Below are 22,164 nucleotides of genomic sequence, written 5' to 3' on the forward strand. Positions count from 1 at the left end.
TAAATCTTCAATTTACTTGGTTGAATTTTGTTCTTTAATGCTATGATATGTGGTAAGAAAAGAGGTGCTATGTGCAATAAACTGGATATATTTTGCTTTGTATAGACGGTTAAGTTTTCCTAGGCATTGTTTTCTGTTACATTTTAATATGATACTGGTAGGGAGAACTGCTGAGTAGTTGGGACGTTAGGGGCATCACTATTATTTCAGCCAGAACAAACTAATCTGATTTTCTTAGCTTTCATTGAAGGGTTTTATGGTTTTTTCTTTTTAAAGTATGACAACTACTATTTTATGCAATTGAAGCTATAAGACATATAAAGAAGTCAGAGACAGACCACCAAAGAAAGGAAAGAAAACTTTTAACAATGGAGGGACACCTAGGAAGTATTAGGATGATAAGTGAGGAAGGTTTTCAAGCAACCTGGAGATGCACCATGGCCAAATCCTTCAGCATTTCTAGAAAATTCCTCTCCTAGAAGAGAAATACCATGATGGAATGACTGCATCATGGACCCTGGGGATCAATTTGGTTGGAAGTTTGGTTGGGGTTTGAAACTGTTTTTGCTCAAGATGAAAACCACTTAATTGGAGGGATGGGATGTGACTGACATCAGAAAGGGCTAGAGCCCTCCAACTCCTCTCTTCGAATGCACATGGGCATATTTATGGAGACAGTCATAAAAGGGTTATATGCTGGGACTAGAGGAAGTTTACAGCTGTGATGTCGAAGGCCATTAATTGCATAAAGTTCCTTAAATGGCAGAATTTTTCTGCCAATATTTTTCTCTTCATCAGGAAGAGCTTCCACCCCCTTCTTTAATCAGCTAGCCTCTATCTGTTCTTCTACTGTACAACTCAACTCAAGCATTCAATGGATCAAGAAGCCCAATAAAATTTAGATGGATGACCCTTCTTTGTGCTAGTAACACAATACTAGGACACAATTCTAGTCCATTTGAATGCTGATTTACTTTCATTTCCCCACCTCTTAGCTCCGTAAGGCAATGCATGACATCTGCCCCTGCATCTCCAAAGTTTAGCACAGTAAGGGTCTAATAAACGTCTGTTGAATGAATTAATGAACCCACAAGGTGTAGGTAGAGCACAGAGTGCATTCCTAGCAACTGTGGCTGATGCAATGCTGTGAGAACACTCCAGCACCTGAAACCCTCCTAGGCACACCCAGGAGGGAGCTTGCCCGCTGTGGGTAGGTGGCTCAGCACCAACCAGGCAACTGCCTGACCCTTTTGCCCATTGGCTTTGAAGAGCATGCTGTAACACCCTATAGGCTGAACCTGTGTATATAAGCTAGCTTACTTCCTGAATAAAGCGGATCTGCATCACTGAACCTGGTCCCTGGAGTCGGGTCTCTGCGTCTCTGTCGTCCTCACCCTCAGTGGGCCTTGTCCACAAAAAGGCTTATATTGGATTCCCTCAGAGTAATTCAGGCAGAATTCTTAAAAAGAACATAAGGAGTGCACCCTTGACTCAGAGAATAGCTTTAAAAACAAATTAAAACATGCCCATGATTAAAAAAGACAGGAGAAAAGATGTAATATTTTGAAATTTGTCTGTGTAAAGAAACTGAGACAAGAGGGGAGAGCATGCCTGTTGAGTAAGAGATTAAGTGGCCTGATTAAGGTGTCTCCCACAAGGTGACTGACAAAATTCACAACTAATGTATTGCAAAGTATGCAGTGGGGGCAGGGAGAAATGACACAAAATGACTGATTTTGGGGGGATAATGAACGATCCCTATATTGATTGGCACAACTAGCATCTTGTAGAAAAGTTGCTCCCAAGCAAAATATCCAAGAAAACTGGAACAATAGTAAGGTGACCAATCATCCTCCTTTAGGGAGGATAATCCTTGTTTTTTAAGTTCCATCCTCCCTTGGAAAGTGTCCTCCTACATTTCCTCCTTTTTGATATTGGAAGACTAATCTGTAAATATTCGTATTCGATAGATGCACAGTCGATCCATTGTGTGTGATGTGACGTACTTATATCTAAATGAGTACTTTTTTTTTTTACAATTACTATTAAAAATTAATAGGCATCTTTATTATATGTGGCTTGTCTGTCGCCGATAGCCTATTGGTTGCTTGCATAACTGTACTAGCCAATGGGGTGAAGTTGCCACAGCATTCAAATAGTCCCGCCTTCTGGCATGCCACCTCACAAATTGAGGTTAAAGATTGGAGCAATTATTACGCTGTTAAGAAATCTTAACACTAGAAGGGGTCTTTGCAATGGTACAAGACTAGAGGTTCTCCAATTGAAAAATAATGTCATAATAGCTAAGTCTTTGACTGGCTCCTCTAAAGGTGAAATACATGTCATTCCAAGAATTGATTTGGCTCCATCTCAAACAGGGTTGCCATTTCAATTGAGACGTAGACAATTTCCTGTAAAACTTGCCTTTGCTATGACCATCAATAAGTCTCAGGGCCAAACATTTAAGCGTATTGGCATTTTTTTACCTGAACCTGCATTTGGAAACGGTCAGCTTTATGTTGCCTGTTCAAGAGTTTGTGAAAGAACGGACATAAAATTAAAAATAATTGATGGTCCTCTGCAAGGCGAGCTTAAAAATGATGGAAAGATCTACACAAGAAATGTTTTGTACAAAGAGATCTTTGACATGTGAGTTAACATTTTATTATTTAAATCACCTTTATTTATTGAGCTAGCGGTGGCTCTTAAGAAATGTACCGCCAGTGGTTTCCTTCATTGCACTCTACTTTAAGCAATTAAGCAAGTAGAAGGGGGAAACCCTGTGGGGCAGTAAGCAAAGGGGCGTCCTCGCTGCCTGCCCTGGGTAATTCAGTTTGAATTAGCAGACACCTTTGCACAAATTATTTTAATTACAATTTATAATATCTAGAACAGCGGTCATTTCGTATGACTGCCGGGCTTTCTAGTGTAAGCATAATTACAATATAAAATATTACAAATGTTTTTATGCACTTATAATGTGTTATTGTTGCAATGAATAAAATGTTTCTTTTATTTACGATATTTTTTTCAATTTACTTTTGTACTCCTTTTCATTGTAAAAAAGTTGGTCACCTTAATGCAGTAGCCAGAGGGTAAGTTGTTCTGCACGCTTTCAAAGTTGCCACCTGCTGCTCTCTCCTGCTGTCCTGTTTTTGGTAAATCAAAACCCATCCCTGCTCAAATCAGACAAAAGATCTTAAAATCCCCGCCTTTAAGTGCAAAGACGAGCGTGGGACTGCGGACTTGGTCTAGACCCTTCCTGGAAAATAGAGGAAAACCCGAGTCCCCAACGTCTTGTGGGGGTCTCGCCAGTGCCGAGGCCGCAGAGGGTGAGAAGCTCCCGACCTAGCGAGTTTCCAGTGGAAGGGGCCGAGCAAGTTCAGCCGCCTCTCAGAGACGACATCTTTTTCTGGACCCCGCTAGAGCGTGGGAGCTGGGCGGACCGGAGAGCAGGGTAGGGAGCCCAGCCTCCGGGGAACCCCCTGCATCCCTAACCCTCAGCCCGGAAGCAGATGCGCACCGCGCGGCGCAGGGGGTTCCGGTTCCGGGTTGGCCGAGCCTCAGCTCTCTGCTCTCCGCTGCAGCGCCCCGCCCCCGCGCTCCGGACCTGGCAGGCGGCGGCTGCCTGGCCGCTCCCGGGGCCACATGGCTGAGGGGGACTCAGGGAGCGACCAGAGGCAGGTGAGGCCCCGGCGGGGCGCCGACCTCCGGGGTCGGCCTCGCCTCGCCGTCCCGGGCCTCCTCTGCCCCGGGACCCTGAGCCCGAGGCCGCCCCCGCACCCTCCTGCACCGCTCGGTCTGCTAGCAGCGCCCTCTCCTCCCGCGCGGTCTGTTTTCCCGGCGCTGGTTCCCGGCCAGCCGCTTCCGTCCGTCGGCGGGCTGGGCCTGCTCCGGACCATGTCATCGTCAGCCATCAGCACGCGACTGAGCAGCTCAAGGCCGGAGACGGAAACCCTGGTTCTGCTCCCTGCCTTGTCGCCGCCGGGTCACCTTGGACAAGCCACTTGAGAACCCTGGTTTCTGCCTTTGCAAAACGGTCAATAGTAACAGATTTTGGAGTTCTCCGAGGGCTTGCAAATTCTCATTTTCATTTGGCATTGGGCTTTGCCCTGTGCATGGCTCAACGCTGGCGCCCGTCAAGCCTTTCCTCCTGAGCTACGAGGACAAAATGAGATGATACAGTTGAATGCATGCTTTGCTTCCTATTTCACCTTTAGGCCCGGTTATTTTTCTTTTTTAACCCCAAACCTAAAGAACAATTTCCTAGATCTTTTGATGAGCAAAAACCAAACAACCACCCACCCCCGTACCCAAATCCAAAACAAAAACAAGGGAGATACCCCATGAGAATATATAGGTCTAGTGGGAATATATAGGTCTAGAGTGGGGGTGGGGATTATCTGTTAAAAATGCAAAGGTGCAGCAGAGAAGATGTGTTTATCCCTTCACTGTGACTCTTGCTGCAGAGTAATGGAGTGCATACATATTTTGGCTCAATAGTGGCCAAGAGCGCAGTGTCTATAGTGTCTGACAATCACCCAGAGTAGATAGAACATGGTGAGTTTCTGCAAAGAACAAACAGGGGTCCTTCATCCAGACTAGTAATGATAAAGGCAAAGGCTTTAAGGAAAACTCAGGTTTTTAGCATATGTATGTTTATTGACTTTTTTTTTTTTTTACCTTATCAACTTTCAGAATGAGGAAATTGAAGCCATGGCAGCTATATATGGCGAGGAATGGTGTGTCATTGATGACTGTGCCAAAATATTTTGCATTAGAATTAGCGATGATATAGATGACCCTAAGTGGACACTTTGCTTGCAGGTAACTTTCCCCCTTCTTTATAGTCATTTATCAGTTACAGCATTAATGCTATATGATTGACTACTATTGTATTTCCCTAATGACTATTCTTGTGTGACGTTTTCTAAATTGCCATTTTTGTTGTTGTTGGCTTGTGTTAACTATTGATTACCTAAACAAATGGGTGACTAAATCTCAGATCACTCTCAAGTCAAGCTTTAATTGATAGTCTCAGTGTTTTCTCTCAATAATTTAAGTGTTCTTAATGTACCATTGACAGACTTGAGTTTCACTTCCTTTCATTATCCTATCCATTTAATAGGAGAGGTTCTAAAGGTGGAAGATAGCTAACATTTTCGAAGAAGAATAGGTTAATAATTTGGATGGTTCACAGATAGATACTCATTTTTTTATTAATTGAGAATGAGTTGTGGTTAGGATTGGTGAATGAAAAGATCAATATGGCATTCTGTTTTCATGCTGATTCTTTGATTATTGCCTATAGTTTCAACATGAGATGACAAATTGAGTTTTTGTCAGTATTTGTTTTTATAATAATACTGTTTTGAAAAGAAATTTGTATGCTTCTCTAAGTGGTAGCTGGTAGTGTATTCAACAGTATTTAATAGGATATTTTTTGAGTATTTTTCAGAAAAATCCCTGGAATGTGTTATGTCACTCCATTCATGTAAGGCTAGGGTATAATGACCCTATTTCAGTTTTTGTTTTCCTTTCATCTTTGTCCTCCCCACAGTTATTTTATAACTTTTGTTGTTTTTATACTTTCTCTACAAATAATGAGCTCCTTCTTAAAAATCTGGTGTCATCATTAGCAACATATTTAAAGTAGAAGCATAAATAAGAGGAGGGAGTTCTCTCTCGAGATTTAACAAAACCATGGTGTTGGTTTTTAGTTTGGTAAGTTAGAAATTTGTCCAGTGACTAGCTTTATAAATAATACTATTTTTGAGTCACGAAATGTAAACATTTGTTTGTAAACTGCTTTGTAGGTGATGCTACCGGATGAATACCCTGGTACAGCTCCACCTGTTTATCAGCTGAAGTGAGATCTAATTTCTACATTTATCTCTTTATAAAAATCATACTTTTCAAGGATGTTTATACTGTACATTGTGTTTATAAAATACCCATCTTATAAAAATATATAGAAATTAAAAATACTTTTTGGACTTGGTACAAAGCATTTAAATAAAACAAGTAAATTATATAAAAACACAGTGAAGTATCATATATCACTCAGTATTTATCTATAGAGATGGGGAAGGAACTTTAGACAACCTGGTAATCTAGGAACCCTGGCCTGTAGACTTTCTCCTGACCTGGTTCTGCCACAGATCTAGCCGCAGTTCCTTTGCATGGCTCTGCCTGCGACTGCCTGCCTTCCAGGGCTTCTCCTTGGGTGCTTCTGGGACTTCTTTCTGCCCATTGTTGTTGAGGAACCATCAGCAGCCAAAGCTGAATCTTAATGTCATGACCTGTTGATTGCAAGTAACCTTTGATCAACCTGGCCTACATGACCTACAAAGATGTATAAAACTGGGTGAACAGAATTGCATTAAATCTCAGTTTCTAGCCCTGGCCGGTTGGCTCAGGGGCAGAGCATCGCCCCCTGGTGGGCAGAGCATCGCCCCTGGTGGGCGTGCTGGGTGGATCCCAGTGGGGCACATGCGGGAGTCTGACTGTCTCTCCCCGTTTCCAGCTTCAGGAAAAAAAAAAAAATCTCAGTTACTAAATTTTTATCTACCAGTGAGATTGTTTTTAGTATGAGTATTTTAAAACCATAGTAATAACATTTGCTGTTAATAATAGACCTGTAGTTTTAAATTTGTATTAAATTTTAAAAAAATTTAACATTTCCTTTTTATTGACTTTAGCAGAGGGAAGGGAGAGAAGGAGAGAGAGACAGGGAACCTATATATATATCTGTTACTGTATGTGCCCTGCCTGGGGATCGAACCAGCAACCTCTGTGCTTCCAGATAATTCTCTAACCAACCGAGCTATCCATCCAGGGCTATTTAAAATTTTAATTACAGCATGTTTATAAACATAAACACCCTTTTCAAAAAAAGTTAATGTTTTTTGCAGTCATGTGGCAACCAGCTTATTTGTTAGAGTTGTTTTTGAGATACCATTTAGAAGAAACTGGAAATTCCTGATAGTGTGGCAAATGCTGTGAATCTGGGAATTTAGATTCTGGAGCCTGTTCTGCTGTTTATGTGAACTTGGACAGTGGTACGGTATTCTAGGAACTCACCCCTGTTTTTTAAACCATATTTTAATTGAATAATATTGGTGTTGGCTTTATCATGGTTTCCTGGGAGGACTGAGTTAATGCCAATGAAAGCATTTTCAAACTGTATTCATTTAAGATAACATTTTAAAAGTTAAAATAAAACTAATTTGTAATATAATCCGTAATTTGTATTTGAGATATAAACAGAATCCTTGAATAATATTTTTTTATTATCTTTTCTTTAATTTTAGTGCTCCTTGGCTGAAAGGGCAAGAACGTGCGGATTTATCTAATATCCTTGAGGAAATATATATGTAAGTGACAGGTGATTTAAACAATTCTATTAGTTATTCTGTTGTGGGTTTTTGTTGGAACTGTGATATTTAGGGGCTTTTCCCAAACTTTTTGTTAAACTACCTTTCCATTAACAAAAAAGATGCACTTGAAGAGACCTTGAAAGATTGCTTATAACATTTTATATATGCATTTGATATCATAGGCTATGTTGAATGAAACTGTAACACCAGAATCCTAAGCATAATTATTTATTAAGCTGCTATATACTTTTAATGGTAATTTTCTTATATTATGCCATAAGAATTAGAGTTTATTAAATATACTGTATTTATTACTGTGCCATTCATTCAACAAATAGTATGATATATGGCAGGCACTGTACAAGATCCCAGATACATATATCAGCAAAAAAAAGCGATGGTCCCTGTTTTCATGGCATTTAGAATATACTCGTAGAAGAGATATTACTTATAACATTGTAAAAATGAATGTAAAACTGCAGCTCTGATAAGTTCTTTAAAAGGAGGATATCAATGTATAGTACTAATTCAGTTTAAAACAAAACCTGACCTGTCGTAGGAGGTCAGGAATAGGTAATTTGACTTAACAGCTGAGTTACTTAGTTGACAATAACTCCAGTGAAAGGTCACAGCATGTGCAAAGGCTCTATGTCAAGGAGTCTGGCACATTTTAAGACACAAAGTATTGATGGTATGAAGTGGGAAAGGGGAGAGGGGAGAGAAGGGGAGAGATGGGAACATGGTGGGGTATTGACCTGGTAAGGTAGGCAGGGAAGTCATACGGAGTCCTGTAGGCCATGTTAAAGACTTTTGTCTTTATCGTACTAGGAGAAGGGCTTGAAGTGGTATGATGCCATGATAAAATTTTCATTTGGAAATGCCTTCTGTTTCTGTGTGGAGATTGATTGGAAGGGAGCAAGAACAGATGTGGGATGTCATTAGGAGGCTAATGCAGTAGTCCAGAGAAGCTATGACTGTGATTTGGATTTATTTTAATAAGATACATTAAATTAGTAAAACAAATAATGCTCTGGAATATCAGTTTTACTGTAATCCCCAAATTGGTAAGGATTGTCTTACCTGTTCTAGGTGGCTACCCTCCCTATGTGTCCCTGGGATCTAGACCAGGTCTCTGTTCCTCCTAAAATATTGAATTAAAAAAAGTTTGCTCCTATTTCTTGCTTCCTAGAGGAAGTGTGGTGTTCCTTGAGTCCCCAGGTGTACGCTTGACTCCAGAAGTAACTAAACTGAACATACCAATAGGAGATGTTCTCATTTAGTGACTCCATCACCCTCAGCATTTAAGAATTGTAATGTCCTCAAATGCTTCCTGATACCCTTCCCTTACCTTATTGACCATTCTAACATTTTGCACCCAACAAACTTCTTCTGTAATCCTTTATTTATGCTTATTTAGCAATTTATTTTTCCCATTAAATTAGAATAAGGTAAATATAAATATATAGCAAATTTGCTCACCAGTAATGTAATTGTATTTCATTTTTTAGTTTTTACATGGCCTCTGTAAATTTGTGGGGTTGGACACTTCTTATGTCACACTAGTCATACTCATCCTTTACGATTTTCTCCTACCTGAGCGCAATGTTCTGCACTCTTTCTTTTCTCTATCCATAAAGTCCCCCCTTTACTAAGAGATATACTTCCGTAGGATACAACTTGCTACTCTTAACTAGTATAGTTGAGCTATTTAAGAATTAGGAAGCATCCAAAATTACAAAGCAATTTGTTCTAAAGGTAGAATATAATTCATACTGTCTTCTTTATTAAAGTGCTTGAATAACCCAAGTCCAGTGGTAGTCTTTTCACGTGTGGTCTAAATAGAATGTGCATTCTGTTTCTAAAAGTTTTATGTGATGACTTTGAATCATATTTTCCCATAAAATTCCAGCAGGGGGCAGCAAGTGAAAAATATTGGTCTGAAAATTAAACATGAGATAAATGCATGCATATAGTTTTTTAATGCTTATATTTTTATTATGTTTAATATTGTAACTACCTAGATTTTCATATTAATTTAGCAGCATTTTGAATGCTAAATTTGATTTTTACCTAGGTAGGAAGATGAATTATAATTTATTTCCTCTTACGTAGGGAGCTAAGATGTCAGAAAACTATCAGTTTCTCCATAAACATTTATTACCTTCTATATACTGGCACTCTTTTAGGAGTTTGGAATTTAAAAAATAGTAAAGATGTATACCAATACAGTATTATGACATAATTACTGAGGGGTTTGGACCAAGTGCTGTAATAGCATTTTTTAGAAGTTTTAGTAACTATCTGGGCGTGTGGATGAGGTTGTAAGGAGAGTTCCATTGTGAAGGTGACTGTTGAGCACAGTGTTTGCCAGGTAATCGAAAGGGGAAAGGTTTTCTGATAGACAGGAACTGCATGCGCAAAATCATGTAGGTGTGGGACAGCCTGGCATCTTCCGAGTTCAGCAAGTAGTTTAGGATGCCAGGTGTGTAAGGGGAGGTTTGTATAAGAAGAAAGAACCTGGAAGCTGGGATAGGAAGTTTAGGTGCTATCTTGTAGGCTGTAGGAGTTTTAGGCAGAGGAATCTTTAATCAGATTTGTGGAGTCTTTAATCTGTAATCAGTGCGGAGGATGGGCTGCAAAGAGCCTGAAGGAAGGGACACCGGTGTACAGGAAGAGCAGTCAGTAACTCAGGAGGGAGAGGATGGAGGCCTTTAAAAGCAATGAGAATGCGTAATGGATAAAAATGGCCAGTTATAGAAATACTCAAGAATATAAACTAGGCTTTGGTGATTGATTAGATGTAGATTAATTTGCATATCCTATTTTTGTTTAAATATTGATATTTTGCATGTGGATACAGTGGTACCTTGAGATACAGATTTAATTCGTTCTGTAACCGAGCTTGTAAGTCAGTCAATTCGTATATCAAACCGCTGATACTGGACCCGTGCTCCAACGCGCCAACTAGCGGCAGCTTCCCGAATCACGACTCGTATCTTGGAATTTTGCTCGGATCTCAAACAAAAATACGGACTAAGTCGCAGCTCGTATCTTAAAAAAAGTTGGTCTGTTCGTATCTCAAGGTACCACTGTATTTTGAATATATGAAAAGAATTATTTTAATAAAACCAAACCAAAGGTAAATAACATTTAAAAATACTTACTTAGAACAATTGGTATTGTTTGAGAGGAAATGAAAGGCATTAGAAATTTTTTGTAGTTTGAATTTATGATGATCCATTTCAATAATACTTAATTTAAAGTCCAAGAAAATGATTATTTTAAATTTCAACAGCTTTTCACATTTTGAAGTATCAAAAAGTTGGAGAGTGAGGCTTGTCAAAGCAATAATCACTGCAGACAAAGTTAAGCAGGCAAAGAAAGCTATTCAAGATTGTATTAGGGGAGAGAGCCAGAACTCAGTTGGAACTTAGTGTCCTAAGACAAAAAGGAGAATTTTAAAGGGCTGGGATGAGCTGGTAGAAAAGAACCAGAAGATGCTGGGAGAGGCCGATCAGCGAGATGTGTCTAGTGTATTGCTATTGCCTGAGTTTACAAATGATTATTTCTATTATTAGGCCACATGTGTTTACGAGTTATTGCTCATCATAAGTTAGGCCCCTAAAACACAAAACAAAAAGAAAAAAACAGGGACACTATCTTCTTTGATGATTACATTTCAAAAGGACGGCTCCTAGGTCAGTGAGAAAGACTGACCTAGGTTATAAAACTAACAAGATGTTCATATATTCCAAAGGAGCAAGAGTTTGTATTAATAAGCTTTCTAATAAAAATCTTCTAAGAAAAGGGAGGTCATGAGCTTGAGTCAGGTTCTGCCTGTCTGAAGTTCAGTCAGGCTGAAGTTTTTGTCTTGGTCAAGCCTCTGGAGTCAGCTTTTAAAATACATAGTACGAACTCTTTGATTCTGTTTTCTCTTCTGTAAAATGAGGATAATAGAATAATATTGTGGGGTTAAATGACATAATTCATGCAGTGTACTTAAGGAATATATAATAGCTCTCTTTTTTGTTGTTCTTATTTAACTTTAATATTTAAAAGATGAGATGATGGAAACTCAGAGACATTGAGTTTTCTAAGGTCATACTGCTTAGTATTGCACTTTAGTGAGTCCCTTTACCCTTAAGTCAACAAATATAAATATTGAAAAATTAAAGCTACAAAAATGAGAGATATGTGAAAGCAGAGTCACAAGTAACAATTTTTTTTTTTGTATTTTTCCAAAGTTAGAAGCGGGGAGGCAGTCAGACACTCCCGCATGCGCCTGACCGGGATCCACCCCGCATGTCCACCAGGGGGCGATGCTCCATTGCAACCAGAGCCATTCTAGCGCCTGAGGCAGAGGCATGAAGCCATCCTCAGCGCCTGGGCCAACTTTGCTCCAATGGAGCCTTGGCTGCGGGAGGGGAAGAGAGAGATAAAGAGGAAAGAGAGGGGGAGAGGTGGAGAAGCAGATGGGTGTTTCTCCTGTGTGCCCTGGCCGGGAATTGAACCTGGAACTTCCACATGCTGGGCTGATGCTCTACCACTGAGCCAACCAGCCAGGGCCACGACTTTGTTTTCATCATTCTAAGTTGGATGTTAGTTATCAGTTATCCACAGAATATCTCAAGTAAATACCAGTTTCTAATCCACTTGGTCTTTTATTCAATTTGAAACAACTTTTTATATTCTGCTACTTTACCATAATTTAACTTCATAAGTAAAAGCTTGACGTCTCACTCTGTAATGAAGAGTTCTCAGATTTTGCAGTCTGAGTCTTTAGGATTTATATGATCCCCTCCAGACCTGTTGTGGGCATGGAGGAGCAATACAGGAGGCAGGACTCCCAGCTTTTGCTTGTTTAAATTTGTAACTGCCAGAGCTTTCATTACAGCAATGGCAAAAATTTGAAAAACAAACCCTAATGGATAATTAAAAAATAAGAACAGCCTGAACTGTGGTGGTGCAGTGGACAAAGCGTCAACCTGGAAAGCTGAGGTCGCCAGTTCAAAACCCTGGCTTGCCTGGTCAAGGCACATATGGGAGTTGATACTTCCTGCTCCTCCCCCCTCTGCTCTGTCTGTCTCTCTTTCTCCCCTCCTCCTTAAAATGAATAAATAAATTAATTTAAAAAATAAGAACAAACTATTGTCACAAGGGAAAACACAAATACAGCAGTAATAACAACAAATTAAAGAAGAAAAAAACCCCACCATCACTGGTAGAATTTGGGGATTCAGGGGGAAGAATAATTTTCATTTTTTGCAGGAAATCTTTCATATTCACTACACCTTCCTTTTACTGAATTTCAGTAATCTTGTTAAATACTAGGGAAGAAAGAAGCATCAGGCAAAGATGTTGGGCACAGTTGCTGTTATATGTTCTTCTGTAGGAGGCCATGAGGAGAGGTGTTTTGGAGTTAAGGTTTAATTTCTTTTTCTATTTTTTGGAAATACTACTTATTGTTATAATTCTTCCAAAGTGTGTCTCCTCCCAACCCCACCCCCAGTTCTGAATGTGAATGTATATTCACAAAGGGATGGTTTTCCATCTCAAAGGGTTGTTGTAAGGATTGAGTGAATTAACAAAGCATTTTCTATGTGTTTTCTATATAGTAGGTGTTCAGTGAACACTAGATATTAGTATTACTCACTACTTTAGTGATGATGATGTGAAGAATTGAATAGAATGAGAGTAGGAGATAGAGAAGTACATGCAAAACCATAAAATATAAGGCTAATGATTACAAACACAAATAGGGGACCCAGTTTTCTCATTTACTACCACACCCCCAGGGTTGCATGTAGTGCTCAGTTTATAGGGCCCTAAAAATTTGTTGAGTGAATTAAGACAGGTTCACTTAGAACACTGGTTCTCAACCTGTGGGTCGCGACCCCAGTGGGGTCACCTAAAGCCATCGGAAAATACATAATGCATATCAGGTATTTACATTCCGAATCATAACTGTAGCAAAATTACAGTTATGAAGTAGCCACCAAAATTATTTTTTGGTTTGGGGTCACCGCAACATGAGGAACTGTATTGTGGGGTCACGACATTAGAAAGGTTGAGAACCACTGACTTAGAAAGAAACTACTATTGTAAAATAAGACAAGGTGCTCTAAATCTGTTTGTTTGTTTGTTTGTTTAGATGAAAGGAGGGGAGATTGTGAGGCAGACTTCCATGTGCACCCTGACTGGGATCCACCCAGCAATCCCCCCTGCCTCTCCAACCTGTTGGGCCCAGTCTGAGGCTGATGCTTGAGTACTGAGCTATTTTTAGCATCTGAGACTGACATGCTCGGACCAACCCAGCTATCTTCAGTACCCAGGGCCACGCTCAAACCAGTCGAGCCACTGGCTGCGGAAGGGAAAGAGAAGGGGGAGGGGGAGAGAAGCAAATGTTTACTTCTCCTTTGTGCCCTGACCAGGAATCAGACCCAGGATGTCCATATGCTGGGCCAATGCTCTATCCACTGAGCCAGCAGCCAAGGCTGAATCTCTGTTTTGTAGATGAGGAAGCTGAGTTTCAGAGTTCAAATGGCTTACTTGCCTAAATGCACAGCTGCTTTATGGGAGAAATAACTGTAGTTTGCACCTGAGTTTCAGACTAAGTCTGTGTTCATATTCTAGCTATGAGCCCCTTATTGCTTATAAGACTTAGACAAGTTAACTCATCCCTCTATGGCTGTTTTCTCATTTGTACGATGGGGAAATAATCTACTTCATTAGACAGTTATGAGTGTTAGATGTGTTGATGCATATAATGTACTTACGCATTACATTAGTACATACTCAATACATTTTACCTTTCTCCGCCTCTATAACTAAGTCTTACTGAGGAGAAGATGGGCAAAGGAATTGTTTAAAAAGAAATTCAGCCAATATTCTCAGTTTTCAAAAACCGTTCCAATTGACTTTGGCTTTGAGACAGATTACCAAAGAATATAGAGGATTGTTTTCATAATAAGGAGTTATGGGTGAGATAGGGAGGATTTGAGTTGTTTCCTTCTGTCTGTGTTTTTCAAGTTTCCTTCCGTGGGAGCTGATGAGTGGTGATAAAAAGAAATAATGGTTTCAAGGGAAACTTTTAGGGGAAGTTGGTAAGGTGTTTTTCTGAAGTGGTGTGGTGATTTCTTTACAACTTATCTAAAATTGTGCCATTCCCTAAAGAATAGACAGACACTTGGTCCTTTATTTTGTTGCTGTTGCCACTATTTAACATAACGGTGTGGACATGAACTGTATGACTCATTCTTTTTTTCAATGATCCTTTGAGATGGATTTAATTATCTGAGGCAGGCAGATATTATTTGGAACCAAAATGAATCGATTTGGGCATTAGAATATTTTGTCAAGAACAACATATGAATATAAAGCTGGTGCATTGATTGTCTTTTAAGTCTTATAAACTGGCTCTCTGAGAGAGTTCCTGAAATGTTTTGCATTCTTTGTCTTGAAATAAGCACACTAAATAATAAATATACAAAATAAGTGGTTTGAAATTGTTCAAAAAGTTTAGGACAGCAAAAGATGATGGGATATTAATACTGAGAAACTGAATTGCATTTACATCTATCTAATGCATCCAGTTCAAGTTCATAGATTTTCTTTCTCTTCTTTGGTTGCAACACTTCTGCTTATTTTCAGTAGGCAATGTTACTTTTGGAGGCAGTAGAATTTTTAATGTTAATGTAAACTGTATTAAATACTCATCCACAGGTGTAAGTAAATTTTTATAATTTTTATAAATTCTTTTTTAAAAGGCATGGCTATATGCATATAATTCTTACATTGTAAATATGTCTGTAGTTTTTGAATTTGAGAAGGACATTTTTTTAAATAACATTTTTTCCCCTAAATTTTGTTTAGACAGAATATTGGTGAAAGTATTCTTTACCTGTGGGTGGAGAAAATAAGAGATGTTCTAATACAAAAATCTCAGATGACAGAACCAGGTAGGATTAAAATATATTATCAGTGTTATCTTAACTTACAGTAATTGAATTTTCACATGATATTCTAATTGAAATTTTTAATGAAAACCTGTATTCTGTTTTATGGGTTACATACGATAAAATATACGTTTTCTGGAAAGTTCATTTACTTATATAATTATGTTTCTTAATATAAGGTTTAGCTTCTTTGGTTTAATATTATAGTCTTTTATAGTAATAGAATTTTATGGTTAAAGAACTCGAAACAAAAAAAACTGCATTTTTTTTATTATTGTTAAGGTAATATGTATCATGTAACATTCGTCATGAATTAGACTATAAGTTAAACATGAGCTTCAAATGAGTGCAGTGTTTGTAGAAAAAGAACTTTGAAAAACATACTGATTGATATTAAGGATATAAAAATTGACTTTGAAAGTTGATTTTTAAAATTGAGATATAATTTATATGCCTAATTAATTCAGTGGTTTTTAGTATAGGTCAAAGTTGTACAACATCATCACTGTCTAATTTCACACTTGAAAATTGATATTTTATTCTATGATTATTATTTTATAGAATTATTAAGTATATGATAACATGGAAATTTCTAATGTTTCCTATTTACTTTATAGTCTTTGTTTCACTTACCATAAAGACCTTTTGGAGAAGAAAATAACTCTATTTAACCTAATTTTATTTCCAAATAGTGTTTTATTGTTATCATTGATAGAATGGTTTTCATTTGGAAAAATAGGGATTTAAAAAACCCATTGGGGCTGGCTTGAGTCAGCAGTTCCTTCGAGTCAACTTCACTTGTTAAAAAAGCCATTAGTTTATTTATGACTATATTAGAAGGTTATTACAAAGAACCAGTTATTTAGGACTTCCTTAGCAGAATCAGTATATATTTAAAGTTGATAGTATGTATTTTTTCAGAGCATTTTACTGTTTTCTAGAAGCAAATGTTTTTACTGCTTCCATTAAAACCAAAGATATAAATGATGTTAAGGTATTTTGTCCATGTAACAGTTTTTAAGTGTTTTTCTTAACTTGTTATAATCCATAAATGATTTTATAGTATTTCAGGGAATTTATGCAAAAAGCAGTCTCAAAACAAAACTGATTTTTGCAAATCCAACATTCTAGAATCTGGGATAATTGCAAAAATAGAATGTATACCTGTAAAAATTTAGGACTCTAGAAAGTTTGGGATCACTCAACTTTTAGGAGATTTAAAAAAATTATTGATCTTAAAAGTATATATTTTCTCTTTTCCCATAATTAGTTTAGCCACTCTTCAAATTTTAGTTATTGATTTGTGTTGTACAATTACAATTTTTAGAAATTTTGTTTGAGATTTAAAAAAACACTTGTATTTATTAATTTAAGAGAGAGAGGAAGGGCAGAGTGAGAGAGAGAGAGAAAGAGAAAGAAACATTGATTTGTTGTTCCACTTATTTATGCATTTATTGGTTGATTCTTATATGTGCCGTTACCAGGGATCAAACCTGCCATGTAGTCATATAAGGATGACACTCTATCCAACTGAGCAGGGGCTGGAATGTTTTATCAAAAATTTTGTTTTTTAAATTTCATATTAAAACGGAAGGATTAGTAATTCTGAAGAACTAATACAAGCTAGTGATCAGGATATCTTATGAGAATTTTTCTCCCTAGGGCACCACTTGACAAATAACTTATTTTGATTTTAATGTTGATCTCAATAGAAATTTATATTTTATTATTTCATGTTTTTTCTACTTTAGAAACATTAAATTTTGAAATAATTGAATACAACTATTAGCAATTTTTAAAGATTCTGAATTTTAGACTTATAGAAAAGTTGCAGAAATGAAACAAGGAGCTTCTATCACTCACCCTTTCCCTGGTCACGTCTCTCATGACTACTGTACAAGTAGTAAGAACAGGAAACTAACACTAGTGTAACATTAACTAAAGAGCTTACTCAGATTTCACTAATTTTTACACTAATGTCCTTTTGACTTCTATTGGATCCTGTCCAGGATTCCCTGGTGCAATTGTTATTTCTTCTTACTCTCTTATAGTTTCTAAACAGTTCCTCAGCTGTTGACTTTTGTGACCTTTTATAACTTGATTCTTTCGAAGAGCAATTATTTTATGGAATGTTTCTTAATTCGAGTATTTTTTTTGTCTCATAATTGGAATATGACTAGGCATTTTAGCGTAATGATGCTGTGTTCTTCACAGTACATTAAATCAAGGAGCTCATGATATCAGTATGTTTTACCTTTGGTGGTATTTACCTTGAGCCCCTGAATAAGGTTGTACCTGCCAGATGTCAGCACTGCAAAGTCTCCTTGTATTAGTCAGGATTCTCCATAGAAGCAGAAGAGGTGTTTGTATTTGTGTGTGTGTGTGTGTGTGTGTTTATTTAAAAAGTGAGAGAGAGAAAAGGAGGGAGAAAGAGGTGGGGGTGAGAAGGAGGGAGAGAGGGGGAGAGATTGATTTATTTTGAAGAATTGGCTCATCAAATAGAGTCTGGCAAGTCCAAAATATGCAGGGCAGACTGAAGACCTAGGCAAGAGTTGATGTCACAGCTCAAATCTGAAGGCTGTCTGCTGGCAGAATTTCCTTTACCCCTGGGTAGGTCAGTCCTTTTTCTATTAAGACCTTAACTAGATGAAATTTACTACATTCTGGAGGACAGTTTGCTTTACTCAAAGTCAACTACTATATTTTGAATGTGAATTCCATCCAAGAAATACCTTTCCAGAAACATCTATTATAGAATAGTGCTTGACCAAATATCTGAGTACTGTGGATTAGCCAAATTGACATATAAAATTTATCATCAAAATGATTATCTTTTCATTTGTAATTCATAAGGATCTTGGGAGAGATACTTTGAGGATATGCTAATATCTTATTCTTTAACTTCTCACTCACTAATTTTAGTATTCATTAGTGTATGTGCTGAACAGTATTTATTACAGTATTTGGATGTTTGCTCAATGTTGATTCTCATTTTCTTCTGGCCTTCTACATTTATTAATTGGAATTCTTTTGTGAGGAAGAGATGTCTCTTCTCCCATTTATTTATGTAATTATTTATATTAGTATGAACTCCCATGTGTTATTTTATTCCATAGGTTAAAATTTCATACTATCATTATTTTGTTGCTCGAATTGAACATTTAAAAAAAAAATCTCTGGAACTTCTTAGTGCCTTTGTGCTCATAATGTCTCCTGTCCACATAGGCCCAGATGTAAAGAAAAACACTGAAGAGAAACGTGTTGAATGTGAAGGTGATATCCTCTTAGCACGGCAACCAGCAAATCCAGTTAAACCACTGGGTTTTGATATCAGTGCAAAGCAAACAGGTATAGTGTTACTAACTAGTTTCTTTTGAGGAAAGTGGGATGGTAGCATTATAAATTGTGGATTGGTTTAGAAATTTTTAAACTCGCACATGTTAGGAAATAATTAATTTGCATAAAACTGAGTTATTTTTTTCCCTGCCTGCTGACCTTTTTGATTTTGCTGGGTCTCTCAGAATGGTGAAGAAAAAAATAATAGAAATTCATTTTTATTTTTTGCTACTTTCTAGAGTGTTGAATTAGTGATGGGAGAAATTGAAACTAAGAAAAGCTGTGTTTTCAACTCACAATTTTGTTTTGAAATTCTCAGCTGTCTTCTGATGTCTCAGAATTAAATTTTAGTCTGTACTCACTAAACAGATATCATAATTGAGAGTACAACCACTGAATTAAGGCTAGTAAAATGCCTTTAAGGTTGTAGTTTTTGCTTGAGTAAATTTGTTCCATAATCTAGTGGTATGCAATTTATGAAAGGTAAATCAGCTCTATGTTAATATCAGAAAGTATGTTCCATTTTAGTATTTTAAAGTTTTGAACAATGCCCTCAGTGTCCTCAAGTCTCTTACAAGAGCATGTTAGATCAGAGGAAACATTCCTTCTCTTTGAAGGTAAGGAGTCTCCTGTGCCATTATGCAGCAGCTTTTAACCAGCACCGTGAAGGTAGAGAGTTCTTTCATGGTGTCTCGGGACTCGTGGGAGGGGATGCAAGGAAGTGAGAGTTGGGGAGAGGATAAGGACTCCTACCCCTGCTTCCATCTAAAGCTCCCATTTTATTCACTTATATCTTCGTGAATTTGGCAAAAGATTTCTTTTGGGAAATAGGATCCACTATTAGAAGAGTAAAAATCACAGTCATAATAAATAGCATCTAGTTCATACTGTGCTAGTATGGTAATCACAGTCTACTTGAGAAGAGGACACTTAGGGGAAGGTAAAACAGCCTGCACACACCTGGTTTTGTGTGCTAGCTGCTGCAAACCAGTGCAGCAATTCTGGGCAGTGGTGTAAAGCTCTCCAGAAATATTTGTACTTGTGTTTGTTGAAGTGTTTCATCAATTGTAAAGCAAACTGACTTGGTAAGATTCAACAGATTAGTGAATAGAAATAGGTAAAAATTGTAATTCTATTTTCTGAATAACTTTTCATCCTAAATGAGGCAGTTAGAGCAGCTGGGATGGTTGGTCAGTTTCTTTCTTTTTTTTTAATTTTATTGAATTTATTGGGGTGACATTGTTCAATAAAATTATATAGGTTTCAGGTGTACAACTCTATAATACATCAACTATATATTACATTGTACGTTCCCCAGTCCAGGTCAAGTGTCCTTCCATCACCACCTGTCCCCCTGTACCCTCTTCTACCTCTCCCAACCTTGTTGTGATTGTAAGTTTCTCATCAGAGTTAATGGTAAACTAGCGGTTCTTAAATTTGTTTCAGAAGCAGAATAACTGGAAATTGTGCTGCTCTATGATATCCAATTTGGTACATTATTATTATTTTTTAATGTTTATTTTACTGATTGTAGGGAGAGAGAGAGTGGGAGAGACAGGAACATCCCTCTGTTCTTGTATGTGCCCCGACTGGGTATCGAACCGGCAGCCGCCATGCTACAGGATGATGCTCTAACCGACTGAGCTATCTGGCCAAGGCAGTATTCTTGATATATTTAGTTTCAATCCTATGAAGTAGGAACAGGTTTATTAGCAGAAGACATTGTATTATAGCTATATAAAATAAAGTCATAGATTTCCCAACCCTGAGGTCCATCATCAATAGAATGGATATATCATATAAGTTATCCATTCTATATTAGCAATTGTCAATCTTTTTGACCTCAAGATCCCCCCTATATACTCTTAAAAACATTAATTGTATCAATTTACACGACTGCAACAGTTCAGGATTTGAGTCCCAACCCACCATTTCCATTAGGTGACCTTAGACATGTATAATCCATGATTTCTGTGCAATATATTTGGAAACTTGTTACTTAAAATTATAATTTAATTTTGATAGATAACTATTAATGTTATTTGGGTTAATTTGTCATATAATTTATATTTCCCAACTCTCCCCCTCCACCCATACCATTGCCAATTTTTTTTTTTTAATTAAGTGAGAGGCCAGGAAGCAGAGACAGACTCCTCCTGCATGCGCTCCAGCTGGGATACACCTGGCAAGCCTCCTACCAGGTGATGCTCTGCCCATCTCAGGCTGCTGCTCTGTTGCTCAGCAACTGAACTATTTTGGCGCCTGAGGCGAGGCCATGGAGCCATCCTCAGTGCCTGGGGCCAACTTTGCTTAAAACATTTGAGCCATGGCTGTGGGAAAGGGAGAAGGAGAGAGAGAGAGAGAAGGGAGTGGCGGAAAAGCAGATGGTTGCTTTTCCTGTGTGCCCTGACTAGGAATTGAACCTGGGACTTCCACATGCCATGCTGACACTCTACTGCTGAGCCAAATGGCCAGGGCCACCAGTTGCTTTAGTATTTAAATGTATGAATTAAAAAAAAATAAAATTAACAATTTTTTAAATTTACAGAAATAGAAGAATTCCCTCCGATTGATCATGGCATTCCTATTACAGACCGGCGAAGTACTTTTCAGGCACATCTGGCTCCAGTGGTTTGTCCCAAACAGGTAAAGTTACTATGTCCAGCTCACTTTGATACTGTTTTACCAAAGTAATTCAAGTAAATGCTTTTTACAAGGATATCCTTCCTTTTACTGTTATTAATCATGTAAGATAAAAATGATTTGCTCATTTCTTACCCCCAAAATAATGTGAATCATAGAAGATTTGTTTTGTTTCTGTTTGTCACTACTTTTAAAATTGTATCAAACTCTGATCAGGGTTTACCTTCAAATGACTTTTCAAACAAGAAAATCCCATTTTATAGTGCCGTAGAAAATTATGGCGTTTAATAGTTTGTTAAAAAGAATTATTTGTCACATGGGAGTGCTAGAAAACTGAGTTTGTTCCACTGTTGCCCAATTCTTGCCTGAATTTCTTTTCTGTTCTGCTTCCCGATCTTAGGTGACTTTTTTTCCACCAAAGGATATTTAATGGGAGACTTCTCATTCAAAAATTGTATTCCCAAGTCTTTGTCTTTATTACCCCCTTTTCAACAGAATCATTTTCTTCTACCTTGCTGCTATAATCTAGCCTAGTTTAAACTTGATTGACATAAGGGATAATTTTAATATTACCTATAAAGTTAAATTAACAAAAAAAGTCTTATTAACTTAGCATAGGTTTCAAGCATTAGTCTCTTCCCTTTGGTCTTGCAACCACTCTATTCTCTTAGCATTCCTAAAGTGCTGACCCATAGGGATACAATTTTTTTGTACCAGGCTGCCCTTTTACCCTCTTTTTTAGCCTCTGGAAGAGGCAGTTCTTTTCTTCAGTGACTTGTGACTGAGATAACAGCTTTTAGTGTAGGCTTTTGGGCTTTTCTCTTAGGAACCCTATTTTGCCCTTGGCTCTT

General features: G+C 37.7%; 1 protein-coding gene across 2 annotated transcripts in view; it reads left to right on the forward strand.

The window, feature by feature from the left end:
• The first annotated feature begins 3,560 nt into the window (after nucleotides 1-3,560).
• Nucleotides 3,561-22,164, forward strand: part of IMPACT (impact RWD domain protein) — a 30,139-nt gene continuing 11,535 nt past the window's right edge. Inside the window, exons 1-7 of one of the 2 annotated variants that reach the window (XM_066246863.1) lie at nucleotides 3,561-3,684; nucleotides 4,699-4,827; nucleotides 5,817-5,869; nucleotides 7,314-7,376; nucleotides 15,252-15,337; nucleotides 18,560-18,682; nucleotides 21,219-21,316. In XM_066246863.1, the coding sequence (XP_066102960.1) occupies nucleotides 3,649-3,684; nucleotides 4,699-4,827; nucleotides 5,817-5,869; nucleotides 7,314-7,376; nucleotides 15,252-15,337; nucleotides 18,560-18,682; nucleotides 21,219-21,316 (588 nt within the window). In that variant the 5' untranslated portion in view covers nucleotides 3,561-3,648. Of the gene's footprint in view, nucleotides 3,685-3,923; nucleotides 4,040-4,698; nucleotides 4,828-5,816; nucleotides 5,870-7,313; nucleotides 7,377-15,251; nucleotides 15,338-18,559; nucleotides 18,683-21,218; nucleotides 21,317-22,164 lie in introns of those variants that run through there. The other variant, XM_066246864.1, reaches the window with a different exon arrangement.

Source organism: Saccopteryx bilineata, chromosome 11 (genome assembly GCF_036850765.1).
Source record: "Saccopteryx bilineata isolate mSacBil1 chromosome 11, mSacBil1_pri_phased_curated, whole genome shotgun sequence".
In the NCBI taxonomy this organism is placed as follows: Eukaryota; Metazoa; Chordata; class Mammalia; order Chiroptera; family Emballonuridae; genus Saccopteryx; species Saccopteryx bilineata.